The sequence below is a fragment of the Gasterosteus aculeatus genome, chromosome 11 (genome assembly GCF_964276395.1).
Source record: "Gasterosteus aculeatus chromosome 11, fGasAcu3.hap1.1, whole genome shotgun sequence".
Taxonomy (NCBI): domain Eukaryota; kingdom Metazoa; phylum Chordata; class Actinopteri; order Perciformes; family Gasterosteidae; genus Gasterosteus; species Gasterosteus aculeatus.
In genome coordinates, this window is record NC_135699.1 from 4,852,755 (window position 1) to 4,869,583 (window position 16,829).

The following is a 16,829-nucleotide window of genomic DNA, read 5'->3' on the forward strand; positions in this document are numbered from 1 at the left end:
GACGACAAATAAAACTGGACATCGAGCTGAAGTGGAAATGTAAAAATCTCTCTCTGTCTCTCCCTCTCTCGCCCTCGCCGCACCAGATCGCTTGGGGCTGACCAGCATGGAGAAGATCGAGCAGTGCCAGGAGGCCTACCTGCTGGCGTTCGAGCACTACATCAACTACCGCAAGCACGCCATTCCCCACTTCTGGCCCAAGCTGCTGATGAAGGTGACGGACCTGCGCATGATCGGAGCGTGCCACGCCAGCCGCTTCCTCCACATGAAGGTGGAGTGTCCCAATGAACTCTTTCCACCGCTCTTCCTCGAGGTCTTCGAGGACCAGGATGTGTGACTTGAAAAAGCGGCGGGGAAAGCAAACAAGACGTGACCCCTCCCTCCTCCCGTAAAAAAAAACAAACCCTGGGCATGTGGAAGGAAATATATTTTCGGGGGGAGGCGGCTGTGTCAGAAGAGGAGGAGAAAGAAACATAACAAACCAATTTCTTTTCTTGGTGTAAACATTGTTTTGTCCCGTTTTTTTTTTCTCTTCTCTCAAAATCACCTATAGCACCAGCAAACAGCATCGACCTCACCAGAGAACAACACACGTTACGATTCCAAACACACTGCCATGAACGTACGGAGCAAACATTATGCAACGCAAATCTCACGAGTCCTCTTCTGTACGGACAAACCGCTGTACTACCCTCACGCAGCCCCAGGGGCCTAAGGTATTAATTACAGCTCCTCAGACAACCACGCCGCCATCGTCGCCCGTCTGGCCCCGCCCCTCTGTGCGCCGAGGCCACCTACCTCCCCCCCCACCGACCTCTTCGTCTCTCGTACACACAGAGACACATGATTTATATATATATCATATATACTCATGCATATGAGTAAATATGTCTGTGTGCATGCACGCAGAGCACACGCCCCAGCACTGTTACCTCATGTGTCAAAGAGACAACACGGAGGCACGCAGTCTGCACGCAGTCTGCACGCAGTCTGCACGCAGCCATGAACCTCGCGCTGGTGTTAGGGAAGTTCTAATGAGAACAATTTGTATGAAGCCCTGATCCGCACTGATACGTTTTCACGTCTTTCACAAGTACGATTGTTGGTGGTTCAGCAATAGTTGAAGCCGACGCTGGTTTGTTTTCTTCTTGCTTAAACGGGAAGAGTGAAAGTGTGTTCACACCCAACGTGAGTGGAACGTCTCGCGTGGAGATGATGACGAGAAGTAGAGGGAAATGTGTAGCCGTCTGTGGGCACCAAGTCCTTCACAAGACCCATGAGAAAACTAGACGTGTGCACACCATAGACTCTATGGCAGAAATAGTGATGTCGCAGCCGTATTTATGTCTGGGTGACGTTAGTTTGAGTGTCAGTGGGCATTGAACGCATTGCCATCCAGAAGAGCTTGTACGTTTTGAGGAAAAGTATGACAAAGCATGAACACTTCTTACTAATTGTGTCGTATTTGGACTCATTAAATGTAATGTCGCTATAAGCTACTGTACGCTGTCACCTACTGCAAAAGAAATAGTCAATTTACAACAAACAAAAATCTTGAAATTGCAGGACATGCCTTGTAACTGTCACGATACTCATAACACTCATATAAAGTATATGAATATACAGTACATATATATACTGCTAGAATACCTCTCCAACACATACCTCCTGTTTTCGTTACCTCACACACGCCCAGTTCAATGCGTTACCTCAGTTGTCTCGCCACTTGTCTCCTGGTCCAACAGGGCCGCGCCACACTTCATCGCAAGCCCCGCCCTCTTATTCGCACCGTGGCCCCGCCTCCTCACCGACCCGCCGACGTAGGGAGGGCTCAGCGCTGGCACATGCTGGTGTTGGGAGGGTGGTCACCTCCACTGAGACTCCGTCACCTGCATCCGTTTAATCCGCTTCATGTCCGGGCTGAGGCCGACAGATTCTACCTCACCTCTCGTCCCGCCCGCTACACACTCACATGTACGGGCGCCGTGGATCAACATTTGGGAGCAAACATGTCAGACTTTTGCCATTTTTTTGTTACTATTTCCATCCCGTTTTCCTTTTTACCAACTGACACTCTCTGGAGGTCAAGGACGGGGGGGGGGGGGGGGGGGGGGCATTTGTGCTCATTGGACTTAAAGGAAACTGTCAGCAGGCGACAGCTGTGAGTGGAAGTGGAAGCCATTCTGGCCCCGTTTGGGTCGGGCCAACAAACTACTTTGGGGTGGTGACTGGGAGAAACAGCGAGTGAGTCAGCAGTATTCGCCTAGGAGGGGGGGACACGGCACGCGAGCGGCTTGCGTCTGACTCAGTCCAGACTGACAGGGCATAAAAAAAAAAAAACACTGCACGACCTCTGATCCTTCCCTCGCCGCCCGCAGTGGGAACGGACAACAAGCCGCGCGGCATAAAACCCACGTGAATCAAGCACTGCTGAAATAAGCTCCAGCAACCATATCCCAAATTGCCATCCACTATGAATAACTATCAGGTTTTTTCTGTTGCACTAAAACCACAATGTCTGTATCCCTTACTGGCCCCTTGAACCTTGAAGCCCTCGTGTTTCCTGCCACTGCAGTCTTAACAATATTCTCTTGTATATCTCCCTCTCACACACGCATGCACACACAGACACACACACACACCTGAAAACACACGCAATCTCACCCCTGTTGAAGCCAACGAGGACTGCGACCTCAGTGATACACACACACACACACGAGCAGCAGCAGCAGCACACACACTGCAACAGGATGATCAATCAGTACTCCAGGCCGGTCTGCGTCCGTACCGCTCCTCGCTCACTGTCACTGTGAATAAACGCCGCGCCGCCACCGGCTCGTGGCTCCGGACAGGAAACCGCTGGCTCGATAACTCCGACACGTCCATCCGCCTCACAGAGGTCACTCATAGTAATAGACCGTATACAGAAGCCTATATTTATAGGTGGATATATAAAGTACCAGTCTAAAGTTCGACTGGTACTGTGTGTGTATATATATATATATATATATATATATATTTATGTTGCCGTTATTGCACGTAGCATCAGCGCTAGCGGAACTCAATAGACCCGGCTGGATCGATAATAATATGTTTTGCAGTCGACTCGGTGCTTGTTGTCCTTGTGGTGATCGGCAGCAGACCTCTGAATCATCTCATAGAGCACGACAAGTACCTGACTGTTTCCCTCCCACCCTCCTAATACTTCAGGGGGTCCAGAGATTAGTGTTTCCGGTCCACACAGCTCGGGGAACTGAGATATGGGCTGGCAGCACAGTCTCTCTCTCTCTCTCTCAGCCCAATGATCACTGGATGAATCCTCCCCCCTGTCCTCCACAATAAGACAAAAACGGAAACACACCAGCAGCACAGAGCACACTGCCTTCTAGCACGACCAGTTGCACCAGCATAGCAGAGAGACACACCAGTGGTCCCTCAGCATCCTCCACCGCTCAGTCACCATGTATGTTCTGTTGTGAACCTGTGCTGCTGCAGCGTAGCACCGATGCACCACTCTGAAACGCAACCTCATTTCCACAAGTCAGACTACTTTTATTACCTGACCAACACCGTGCGACCGTCCACCTCCTCTTCTGTTTTTTTTTATTTTACAGCCAACTCCCATCTTCCTAGTTACTGCAGTCGGGCCTCTCAGGATGCGCCTTCCCGTCCTACACACACTCACCCCGACAACCTACCACAACTCATGCTAGCTCTCTTTTGGTGGAGATAGTCGACAATCCTTGCAGGAAAATAAGTCCGCACGTGGAATGTAGAATACTGAAAATTGTACTATTTAACGACGCGGTGGGAAGTTCCACTCGCCGTTTTTTTTTTTTTTTTTTTCAATGATGTTGCTTTTGTTGTGCACTAAGTGTTCGTTGTTCTGCTTATTCTGCGGTGGATGAGGTCAGAAACCCGACCGCGTGACACACTGCTACTGATAAAGTCCTTCTCCTTTACTCTACTGGGTTTGTAAAAGACTCGCGGCGCGAGGACTGAAGCAGGAGATCCGAAGGAAGAGATGACGCGATTTGGATTTGGGTGACCAGATTTTTAACGAGCTGTGTTCCTTTTGTTTTGTTTTTCTATGATTAGTCTTTAATGTTGTTCTTAATTTGATTTCCTTGGTAAGTGAATGTCTGTCTATGTGCGTCGATGCTTTACTGTGATGGCTGTATATGCACTTTTCGGACCATTGTCAGTGCAGTGACAGCTGTGGTGATGGAAGGAACATGTCACCACAGGGGGGCAGCGTCCAAATCACCTTCTGTTCAGCTGGATCCTTTTAAAAACAGCCAACGGCTGTTATTAGATTTAGCGTTTCAACTCTTCAGTCGCCTCATGCTGATGGTACAATGTTTGATGAGATTATATGGTATACATTCATAATGGAACTATGAAAGTGAATTAAGGAACTGGCCCATTGGTCCCACGGCACTGACCGATGGCTGTTTAAGCACCCGAGTAGCTCTGCAATGTGTAAACTAGCGCTCATTTAAGGGACTTGCGTTATTCAAAATGTGAACTTACTGTAGCTGTAAGTTTTGAAAACCACGTATGGGTTTTAGTGCAAAACAACGGAGAGACGGTTTTTATCATTTTCATTATCATTCCCACCAAGACTCAAGAGTTTTGGTTGATGTAAATGTACCGTTTGATATTCCAGCGAAACGGAAGTTAGAGCGTCTATGGTTTCCGCGCTAAGACCCTTTTTTTACAGTGGAACCGAATTTTTGAGAGATGCTTAGAATTTAGTGCGAGTTAAAGGACGGTTGGTGACACACTGTCGGCATGTCCATGAACGGGGGGGCTATCTAGTCTCATTTGGTGGGTGGATTTTTGTAAAGCCTTCTGAGTGCGGGATAAATCCCCAGAGATTTTAAGCCATTTTACAGACAAGAGGGATTTCATGTTCCAACATGTATTTGGCTTACAAGAAGAGATAAACGAATGATTAACACAGGAACAAAGGGTTATAACTTTTAATCTTTTTTAAGCCATTAGCCTAACGTGTGCGTAAACGGAACAAATTACACTCCCATCATGTGGAGTTTAATCCAGGTTAAGGTTCAGGTATGTATTGGTTTGCCATTTGATCGGCTGCAGGTGAATTAAGGAAGTAGGACTAAATGTTCCACAGTATCTGCTCCCGTATTCAAGGTATTAGCGTTTTTACAAACAAGGTTTCCTCGCTCAACTTGCAAACACTCGACTTGTTTAAGCTGTTCATGAGTCAAGTCAACACATTGCTTTGCACCATATTGGGTCAGGTGGGTCAATGGGCCAAAGAGTCTCCGTATGTGGGTCATTTCCTGTGGAGAGACTCTAACTTGATGCTTTGAAACATTGAGTACGTTTGCAAATCCTGGGGACTATACGAAAATGATTGGCGTCGGACGGGGCGCCATCTAAATGTTTTGAACCTTGCGTACCTCACGTAACAACCACACATTTTCAGGATGTACCATGATTTTAAAATGCAAATCTGGGATGATTTCTTTGTTAGTTGTAAAAACACTGGCTCCCTCCCTAATCATTTTCATACAGTCCCTAACAGCTCATTTTGGATGTTTACAGTATTGTTTTTACATCATGGACAATAAGAGGTTACTATTTTGGGGTAAATGTTTTGTAAAATGTATTTGAAGCTGAGGTTTTGCCAAATCCGAATGAACCTGAATCCTGCTTTCCACAGTTGCTTAGGCTGCATCACTTACTCATCGTACGGATCCGGGTCAATGAATTTAAACATTTCAATTTTTAACATTTAAAATCACATCCTAATCAAAATCCGACCTTTGACCAGGGCTCATCTTGCGTTGAATATATCCGCCGTATACTAATAATCTCACTATTTATACCTCATTATACTGCTCTGTGCCAGTATAGGAGGGATCAGTCTCAAGGAAAGAAAATCAGCGGTGGTTCATCGAACTAAGGATCAATACCAATCAAAACAGTGGTCTCAGGAAGACCAATACACGGCCCCAAAGGTTTTTGTATAACATTTTGAGCTCGGAGCTCCTGGTCGACGGCTGAGCTCGTCCACGAAACAACCGGTCACTTCATGTGTTGTATTGAGGACAGGTCAATTTGCTAGAATTGCTCACAGGATCTGTTCAGGTTGTAGAAAAAAAAGGAAAACGTTTGAGAACGTCAGCACTTAATGTCCGTACTCGATAGCATGAAAATACAAAGCCATGCCTCCAGTATTTATCCACAGCTGGCAGATATTTATTCCAACTCCACGTGTGTTCTGCCCTGACGAACCGAGAGAGGACTGATGCTTCATCGAGACACGTGTTTGGGTGCAATGAGTGGTTTGGCCAAATCAGACATTTAAAAAAAGTTTTAAAACATTGTCGCCCGATTGCTAAGAAATCCAAAACGGTGCCCTGGCACGCCGACGAAGAAAGCGTTGGAGAGAGACGTCCTCTTCTTCAAGCCTTCCAACCCTCCTCAAGTGCACATATGCAATGACACACTTGTGTTTGTGTGTTTGCAATACGGGCCGGTAAATTGTGCCTTGAACACGAGAGGTTAGGGAACCAAATGTCCCCAACAGCTATTCCCCATGGTGAAGACGTCCTCTCTGGTTTGGCTCCCAGCAGCTGCGCTCCACAGCGACTATGCAGTAGCACTCTAATTAACGCACCACAGCCGGCAATTTCCCCGTCTGCGAAGCAGCCATAATGTGTTCTGTTTTTTGTTTTGTTTTTTGGCACAGCACAGAGTTGAATGTAAAGCTGGACGAGGTCGAAGCACCCGAGGCGAGAGTTTGATGGTGTATTTTGTAACGCTGGTCAAGGGTTTGTTAATGGGCACGGTTGTTGTCTTGTTTCCTGTGACTCATTCACGTCATTTATGGCACAATCAGAGAATGGCATCTCAGTGGCTCAAAGCTGTCTGTTTGTGGCTGTGTGACATTTATTTTCAACATTATAAAATGATTTGATATCAGTTTGCCTACTTGTGTTTGTCCAGCTGAGAATATGTCGTTTAATGTTCTGTTTAACTCGGGCGTCTGGCCATATACAAAACTAGTACATCTGAGATGGCTATTAGAAGGCATTTAGGGTGATGTAGACCTTTTGGACAAGGAGAAAGACAGAATTTTTTGTGCTGCTGTCAAATGATATGATGTTCTGCGTCCCTCTGCGTTAAGCAGAATGACTTCTTTCCAACACGGGAATCTGCAAAGCTTCCATCTAAGAAAAGGAAACATCCAGGTTCTCAAAAGTCAAAACAAAGATGACGTTCTTTGAACCTGCATTCTTCCTAATGACCATCAGGGGGCGACTGCTCGTGTAACAAATAGGTTTGTATAGAAGTCCATGAAGAAATGACTTATTCCCTCAGAAAATATTGTCATCCGATTTCAACCTAGAAGTTTCAAGTCTCCTTCACTACAGCATGATGTTGATTTAGTCAAGTACATTTAGAGTAAAATAGGCCGATGGAAATGCTTTAGGGCGTTGACGGGTCGCTACAAAGGCGTCATTGTCTAACAAATGTAACCCGTATGAACTGGATTTCAGTTCGTTAGCTTCTAATATTTTTGTTGCCTAAGAAGAGCCTTCGGTTTCACTCAGCTCCACCATCTCACTTTCATTTGGTCACTTGTTGTGAAGAAACCAAGATGGTGACAAAATGACGCCGGTCCACAGACCAGTGAGTGATGTCAGTTTGATTATGTTCACACCCAGAGAGCCTTTGTCAATCGTATCTATACAAGCAGGAGCACGGATAGTTTGCCAAGTTGTTAAAGTGCTGCAATGAAAGCCTCCTGGCCCCTTGGAAGATGTGGAAACTGGGATTTTCTACTTTAACACAGATTACTGTCATCTAACACAAGTTAGTGCACTTGGTTAGTGTTGCACAATAAAACTTCCTAGCCTGTAAAGGAAAAAATCAAGTTGTTATGTGGTTTGAATTGGTTCGATATTAGGCATTACACATTGCCTCATGAAATTAAATTGATATACTATCAATGTTCTCAATGGGTTCTCGAAGTATTTTGTTCGATGTTCTTCATCAAATTTCATTCTAATTTTTTTTTGTTGAAAAACTGCAACTTGTATAACACATTCAGGGATTGAAATTCATGAACGTTTTTAGTCTCCGAGAGAAAGCCAGTGAAGGTCAAATCAAATGTACTGTGGTGCTGATGGTGTAACAATGAGTCCTTTGCAAACCACCCACACCCCCATCAGCCCCCCCCCCGTTCCTGCTTCCCAAACCACACAGAAGGGCACAGCTGGGCGAGCCTGCAGCTGCAGACCGTTCTACACTGACGTAGACTGACAGGCCTGGGACTCCGTTACAGATGTTTCCCCTCAACTAAAGGAAAAGTGCTCACAGCGAGACTCTAAAAATAAAACATAACCAACCGTCTTTTTGATGATGCTCACATTAACTGACATTAATTTGCATCTCTTCTTATGCTTCTGATTGAATTGCACATGGTTTCATTACGTAACGTGTTTCAACGCCGTGTTCTGAGTCCATCAACCAGGATCAATAACCTATTTGTGGAAGTCTGATATTTATTGGGACAAAATACATTAGAAGATCTACTGAAATACTAAATGATGATGGTTTGTTGTTGTTGTTTTAACCACTAAACCTCCAGTTTCTTCCTTACAGCATTAATTTGATATTCTGGAACATATACATATATTCTCCTTAGTGGTCACAGTTATTTGGGAAGATTGATACCTCTCATATGTTGGTAGGGTAATTTTGAGGCTAATAACCTCAGCCAGTTAGCTTAGCATAAAGAGTACAGCATTGGCCAGTTGGTTGGATCGTAACTCGCTCAGCTAAGAGGATGATCATAGCATTCACTAGCATTACTTGCTAACATTAACATCAGGCTACATGCGTTAGCGTCAGCCTTTGCTGCAGAAATGAGTCCTAAGACCTTGAGACAGACAAAAGGGAAATGACTCAGCATTTTTGCACTTTCGGTTTCACAACTTTGGTTTTATAATATCAAATCTCTGGTTTTATAATGTAAGATATTTCAATAAATACCCCGTGGCTCTGGCGTTTTACCAACTGCAGTCACTCTGTAGTGGGATAAAAGTGGGGTTTGTTTGTGAACGTATGTGTAGACATTTGTATATACATTTTAATTTTTGTACATACTTACATTACGCACAACCACCTTACTTCAAGACACACACACACACACACACACTAACAGACACTTTGCAAACACACGACCGCCCCCCCCCACCATGGACTCATTCATGCAGACTGCTGTTACGCAAGAGAGTTACGATGTTCCCTGAACAGAACGCAACCCTGCGTCTCCTGCACGCGTCACATGGGGTCAGAGGAGGAGGGGGAAAGAGAGACGGATGCACAGACAGAGGGAGAGAGAGAAAACATATGATGAGACATTAACATGGGCCCACACAGGAAGTTCATCACAGCAGATCAGTGTCGATATCTTCTAGGTCACTGGTGTGCTAAAAGCCAACACAAACATACATGATGGCAATTTTATTATTCTTTTCACACAGCTATATACTGCTAACGTGGTGGATCTTTGTTGTAAGGCCGGTCTCAGTTTGCCGAATGCCGAGAATCTTTCTTTAATGAGAGATTTTCCTGCGTCAAATATGGTCTATTGAAATGATATTCAGGCGCAAGCCTACAAATGGCCTCCTTTTAAAATCCCCACGCCCCAGTTTGTAATGCGGACATTACACCAACTGCTTAACCTGCTTATAAACGTGTCTCTATGGGGATTAACTGTCTCTTCCGATCTTAAATGTGTGGTCTAATGCACTGGACATAGAAACACGTAAACCACCCAGGTAACGTTGCATCTGTCCAAAGTGTGTTGAGCTGATGGCTTTTCATTGGTCCCACGGCTCCCTCTACAGGGCAAAGTGCAGGCAAAGCAGCAATCTGTAAGTATTATACATCTTCAGAGATAAAGAAGGCGGCGATGGTTCATTAAAATCTGTCCCCTTTCCACTCACATTGTCTGGAACTCAGTATGTGCTGAATGCCGCCACAGCGATCAATAACTGTTCAAAGAAAGCGCTGTTTGTCATTTTCACTTTATTTCTGCATGTATGAAAGGGAGCGACGACAATCACCAGTGTCATTAGATAAAGTGCTTTTCATCAAAGCAGCCTCTTAACCTGTGAGATTCAATGGAAGCCTACCGACCAATTACATCACATCCTACTCAGTAATGCACGTGATGATTCAACAGTTGCAGGCTCATTAATGCACATTGTGACTAGTAAAGCGCACAACAATAATGCACACCATGACTCAACAAGTACATCAATATATATATAGATACAGATTTGGCTTATATTACAAAGCATGCTGCTGTACTTTATAAAACTAAACACACTAATGTGCAAGAGGGGTTGACTGTGAAGAACTGTAATAATAATGCTTTTATTATTTGCTCACATTCTGGCAGTGTTACAATCAGAGGCTTTAGTGGCTTTAGTGGCTTGGTTCCGCTCACTGAAGAATTCATCAATAATCCGTTGTCCCGATTGTGAGACGCCGTCATATCCCTTAGTCAAATGAACAAATTGTTTCAGGAATGACACTTTACAGGTTTGGTACTGTTGTCATAGTTGTACTAGTAAATGTAAAGCTGCAGCCGCTTAGCTTAGCTTAGCACAAAGCGTTGAGAAAAAGTTAACCGGGTTCTTTGACCAGCACCAGAAAAGTTCACTACTTAAAACATTAATTGAATCTTTTACAGAGTGTAACAACGAGTTGTGGTTTCGGGGAGGTTTAGGGAGGTCACTGTGTCCGTCTGAAACATCCAGGACATTTAGTTTTTTGGGGTTGGATTTAATAGAAAAGATATAAAACATTAGTTTGTAGCTTTTTATAGCTTTCACAGAGGCTGGCGGGCCGGTGGTGTCATCGAGCGGTTTCCCACCGTTTCCACACTTTGACTTTGTGCTAAGCTAAGCTAACTGGCCTCCGGCGTCATCACGTTCTTTGTAAAAAAAACAACTTCTAATTAAAGATACAATACAAAATGACTTCCCAAAATGCTGCATTATTCCTTCCTATTATCATTATAACAGATAAAGCAAAAATTCTGATGGTTGACACTATTTGTTGTTGTCAAGTAGTTTGTCGTAGTGCGCGTTTTGGAGGCAGAAATGTACCATCACTCCATGTTCCAAACAGGGATAATAGATATAGATAGATAATAATAGCATTAATTGAATTGTTCCAAGTAACCTTGAATTTCTTTATTCACTCTAAACACAAGATGCGTGTTAGCAAGTTATTTAAATAAAACTCACCTGAAAGAAAATGCTATTAAGAACATGGAGCAGTGCTGAGTATTAAAAATACTTTGGCAAAACCTTTTCTCCTTCACAGATAAAGCAACAAAAATAAGGCTCTTGAGTTGTGAACACAAATAAAACAATTTAGACCAAACTTAAACAACGGATCGCTAGAATTGTTTTGTTTTTTCACTGGCCTTTCAGCTCCTTCTCCTCCTATAAAACACCAACAAGACAAATGTATGACAGACTGGACTTCTCAACTGGTGTGCAACGCAATTCAAAGAATTAACAGTTTTGTTAAACCTAATAGGCAAAGGATAAAGCAATGGCATCCTCTGGTAACTTGAAATCTATTTAAAAATAAAAAATCACAGTGAATCTGGGAGCAGCTGGCAAAGAGATTTGGCAGTTGTTGCAGGTGTGAGGCCGAGACGAAGGGCACAAATATTTTCAGATTATTAGAATATTAACATTCCCTTTATGTATCTCTGGAATAATGAGCAGCAGGAAAACACAACAGACCACACAGAATATAAAATAAAACACGCTTACGGATTATTCATGTTCACATAGACCTGAACCAAGAGGGATCTAATACTGCGTTGTCTTGTTAAAATACTGTGTCGTCTTTTCAAAGGGTTTTGTGTATTATTTTGTTGTAAACATGCAAATTCAGTCCCAATTTCAATCTTTCCCCTCCTTAGAGGTGCAGAACAAGTGGAATAAAGTAATGTGCAATGACATCTACTCTCTTTGGGATTGTCTATCTGCTTTACTTGTTGCAGAACTTTCCCTCGGCAGCGAGCCGCTGGTTCAGCCGACAGAGCTGCCGGAGGAAGCCGTCGTTTGGGCCGATCTCCCGTTTGTGCCGCACCGTGGCCACAGCGGCGTGAACGTTCATGTTGCGGCGAAGCATCAGGTAGGCTATGACCAAGGTGGGCGAGCGGCTGTAGCCTTCCCTGCAATGAACGTACACTTTACCTGCAGAGGAGGAGAAGAGCAACGCAGGTCACGACATTGCATCGCCATTTGCTGGTGTTGCTAACCATCGGCTACACCGGCATTAGCATTTATGCAGAAACAAGTTGAGGGAAAAATGAGGGACGAAAGCCGATATTACGGCTAAAGCGGTTGGTAGAAATGACGGGATTGCAGCTTTGAGTCATCCGTGGGTTTGTCCTGACAGAATCCTTTCACATGGCACATGGTCATGTGATCAGCGGTTTGTGTATAAAACATTATTGATTAGTGCAGCTTTAATAATGACCTTCAATTACGTCCCCCACCGGGACTCGGGAGTCGAATGACTCTCCTAACCAGAAGACACATTCCTTTTCTGTCATTCCAAAGTGGTGTTCATCCGGTTGATCCCGGCTCTGCCGCCCTCTGACCTTTTCCGTTTTTGTACGCCAGCGCCTTCTCGATGAACTCCGCGGCCTCTTCGAAGAACACGCTGATGTCGAAGTGGTCGGTGTCGCTGGCTGCCACGCCGTGGTAGACGATGCCCGTGCCGGCGTAGAACTCGGCGTTGGTGTTGACGTGCATGAAGGAGTTCCCCTCAGCCGCGTTGAGGACGTGGGTGATGCCCTGCCGCTTCAGGCGCATCGCATTCATCGCCACAAACCTGCGTCCGATTGGTGGGCACAACACATACACGCCAGAGAGTTTATTGGACACATTCTGGGAGATGTCGCGGGAAATACCCAACGGAGGTTAGATGGAAGTGCTACGCTGGCTTTCTCTTCCTCAGGACGGTTAACGGTGGGTGAAAGGCGCACATTTAGTATGTCAAATATTCACCAAATTTTAAAAAACATTGCGCAACATTTCCAGAAATGTAACGTAACCGTAACGTTTCCTGACCCGGGCAGCGGAAGCTAATGTTGCCCTGACCTGGACACGCGCAATTTGACGATGTTTCCAGTCATTTTTTCCGTTGATCGCTTTAAAAAAGTTAGTAATGTTAATTAATACAATTCAAATCAAATCTCATGAATATACATAAAGATTTACATGTCTAACCGCTACAGGAAATTTGGGCAATACGAAAGAGCTTTCATTGGGTGTTGAAGCGGGATATCTAGCTGGAATTGGGATGTGTTGACAGCATTGATGGTAATTTCGCTCGAAAGTTAAGAAGCTAACGGTTACTTTAATATCATTAAATCACCTTGAAGTGAGTACATTGAATAATAATTTGTATCAATAGTTTTACTGTGTAGTTAGCTAAAAACGGTCAGGACACAGCAGTGACTGATTTGGACCTTTAGACTTTCCCTGTTTGGTAAATTATAAAAGTAAGTCCACTTTTCCTGTTTTGAGAATACAAAGACTTTTAAGCTGTTAGATGCTGCACCACTTCACACCACTTGGTAAAGGCCCAATAAAATGTGTTGGTAACCTCGGCTCTGTTTGAAAAATGTGAAAAACTTCAAGCACCGACACCATAATGTGTTATTTTCTCACCCCAGATTTCTCGCGGCACTGATGCACCGTGTGTGTATCACTTACAACCGCTTTCTGCCTCGGCTGAATCCAATTCAATGAAGGTGCAGCACAAGATACTGAAGCGCAAATACACACACACAGACACACACACACACGGGTTACAGCTCAGTGCAATTTGAACCTTTTCTGCATTGGATTGCAGTTATCCATTTGGCAAAATATAAATGTTGCCTTCGCACCTTCGATCATTATTGCGACAGCGGTTTGAATGGATGTTAGGTGTTCACTCGAGTTGGATGTGTTCATGGAGTGATGAGGCGGTTGAAACAAACGCCGTCGTTAAGTCACCCATCTTACCTGTGGTAAGGAGCGCTTGATTTGATCCGCCCGAGCAGACACAAATGAAATGAACTGAAGAAGCAGACGCCAGGATTGTGATTATCACATGTTCACCTGCGTAGGCTGCGCTCATCAAACTGTCACAGAAAGCTAAATGTTCAAGCTAAAAACAGACTTTCTGCAACCACATCGAAAAATAGACATTATTAAAAACACATTGATAATTATAATACGGGTAGATGAAATCCAGCGTTCTGATTGGTTGAGAGTCACGGGGTGTGCATTATTAAAGCAATAAGGTACGAGAGGCTGTACTTTATCGTTCAATAATGTAACAGTTTGTGGGTTTAACAACACCGCCGAACTGTTACACTTTGAAGGTAGCTGGAGAAACAACGTTTTCCTTTTTCTTTGATACAAACGGTCTTCAGGAGAGATCTGCTGCCTCTCACGAGAGATCCTCTGAGACTGAGACCACTTTTAAATGTAGACAGCTAAAAATAGGATCTCCGCTCGCCAAATGCAACGTCACTGCAAATATCGGAATTGTTTTTAAAAGTCTGCCGAGCTGCCAGACAACAGAGAAGCACCAGCTCTGGGAGGTTGGAGCGTGGCCTGCTCGCCTCACCGGGCCTTACAGAACTTTTCATGTACTCGTGAGGACACTTGACACCAGTGGGAAAGACACACTCCATTATTACTGCTGAAGTGCCCTGTGATCGCTCACTGAGGTGGGAGGGCTGGGGGGCATTTCTCTTTTTGAAGCTTTCAGATCGGACCATTTAAAATGTAGGATCGTAGGCCTGAAATGGAGCTGCGATCACCTTCAACGTGGAGTCAACGATTCTGGAGAAAGATTCTTGATGTTTGCACCTGTTATGGATAAAACTCTCCAGATGTGGAAGGGCCCCTTATGTGGAGGCCCTCCAATAATGTATTAGGCGATGGACAAAGGTGATCTTTAAATCATTATTCTACATAAACCATAGGCACGTAAATATATGAATACGAAACTTTTTAATGAAAAGAATAATATCTTATGTACGACGGCTTGTTTTGGGATAAACTGTAGGAACTGTTAAATAGCAAATATGTCATTAAATACAAACTGTTTTGATTATCTTGTGGAATCTTCCAAGCTAAACCCTAAACCTCTTGTAACCGGTTCATTAATTTTCTCATGACATTAGAGAGAAGGCAAACATCCCTGTGTCCGATATCTCCAACACAATCTAGACCAGTGATTCTCAACTGGTGGGTCGCTAATAAAAATTAGAATTAACAGCTGGCTGTTTTGTTTTTTCATTAAACTTGTTTTTGTGTTGGCATACGTATTCTGTCTCCATACTATCGCAGGTTCAAACTGCACCATATTTTCATTAAATACATTTGAGAAGTAGAGAATGTTCCTCGATTTGGGTCGCGGCTTGTCGTTAAGGGGTGATGGTGGGTCCCGGAGCCGGACCAGTTGAGAACCACTGATCTAGACTGCAGGTAAGAGGACAAATGTGGGTTTTTCAGTTTTGGGGGGGAAACTTTTCCTTTAACTTCAGCAAAGACACAGAAAAGTCAGATGTGGTCATTTCTGGAACAAAATCGCACCCTCAAATCTGGTAAAGCACACAAGCTATTTATGAATCCTCCTCCGTCCAGCCTGTCTTCATCTGCCTCCACGACCTCCACGATCTGATGTCAGACAGTGAGCCTCCGAAATAGAACCAAAATAAAGGTGTAACCTGTGACATTTACATAACAGCAGTGTTACAATGGCTCCGCATAACAAGCAGACAGCAGCATCAGTGACAGACTGATGTCGTTCATAACAGATGCCTTCAGATGGTTCTGGAGCACATGTCTGTTGTGGCGTCATGCCGTCATACATGTGTGCATTAGGCACATATTATTGTGGTATTACATATCAGTGAGCAATGCGGGCACGTGCCTTTGCTGCGGTGGTGACGTAATAGCACGTCAATGCATTTATCCAGAGTAAAAGGATAACGGGTTATTAAAAAAATTAAAATTAAAAAAATGTTTTGATGCAATTGCGGGAGTGGAGAACGCGGGGCTCATTCACGCGTCGTGACCTGAATCCCGGAGCGACGGGTCGTGCGGTAACGAAACAACGACTCACGCGTTGCCCACGTAGATCCGCGGGGAGACCTCGTGGAAGTGTCGCGTCGGGCGGCTGTACAAGCCGCAGTCGTCCGTCAGCAGGTCGTTGAGTTGCTGCAGAGTCACCTCGAAGCTCGGCATGTTGTCGAGCCGCTCCGGGGACGCTTGGTTGTACTTGTTCGTCATGGCCGGTGGGTGGAGGGGGTCGTTTGGGGATGAACGTGGCGGGCAGGTGTCCCGCTCTCCGTGCGCCTCCAGCGCGTCTCAGCACCGGGACCGGCTCAGCGGCGGGAAGGCGAGGCGCGCGCGCAGGGCCGGGGCGGGGTTTTTAGGGGGCCCGGGGCAGCGGTTCACATGCAAATGCGGGGCCCGATCCAAATTAAGGGAATAAGAAAACTGTGTATTTCAGATATGGATGACACGTTCGGTTTAGTAAAAGTGTGACACTAACGTTTTAACTCCTAATTGTACAAGAATTGCATTAACACAGAGTTGACACCATATTCTTTGTATGGAGATCCATTAAAGTGGGAGTGAGGGGCAACATAAGCGCAACGAAGGACGACCTCTAGTGGCCGCTTACTGAAAAGCGCCGAGTAGCAACTGCAAATTCCCCCCTGCTTCTTGTGT

At 44.8% G+C, this 16,829-nt stretch overlaps 2 protein-coding genes across 6 annotated transcripts in view; one reads left to right on the top strand and one right to left on the bottom strand.

Annotated features, from left to right (window-relative positions):
- Positions 1–6,963, top strand: part of LOC120827498 (thyroid hormone receptor alpha) — a 59,646-nt gene extending 52,683 nt beyond the window's left edge. For all 5 annotated transcript variants that reach the window (XM_040190427.2, XM_040190431.2, XM_078084548.1 and 2 more), the window contains one exon: positions 87–6,963. In XM_040190427.2, the coding sequence (XP_040046361.1) occupies positions 87–337 (251 nt within the window). In that variant the 3' untranslated portion in view covers positions 338–6,963. The remainder of the gene's footprint in view (positions 1–86) is intronic.
- Positions 6,964–10,065: 3,102 nt separating this feature from the next.
- Positions 10,066–16,772, bottom strand: LOC120827499 (dual specificity protein phosphatase 3). Its single transcript, XM_040190433.2, has 3 exons — positions 16,219–16,772; positions 12,689–12,921; positions 10,066–12,278 (listed from the first exon to the last, which is right to left on the bottom strand). Exons 1-3 carry the CDS (start codon positions 16,383–16,385, stop codon positions 12,070–12,072), a joined length of 609 nt encoding a protein of 202 aa, XP_040046367.1. The 5' UTR covers positions 16,386–16,772; the 3' UTR covers positions 10,066–12,069.
- Between the last annotated feature and the right edge of the window lie 57 nt (positions 16,773–16,829).

Excerpts from the sequence above, each read along its gene's own strand:
- LOC120827499 (XM_040190433.2), bottom strand. The coding sequence starts at position 16,385 with ATGACGAACAAGTACAACCAAGCGTCCCCGGAGCGGCTCGACAACATG. Across the intron at positions 12,922-16,218 it reads CGGATCTACGTGGGCAACGC|GTTTGTGGCGATGAATGCGA; the intron begins GTGAGTCGTTGT and ends AATCGGACGCAG. Across the intron at positions 12,279-12,688 it reads GGCGTACAAAAACGGAAAAG|GTAAAGTGTACGTTCATTGC; the intron begins GTCAGAGGGCGG and ends CCTCCTCTGCAG.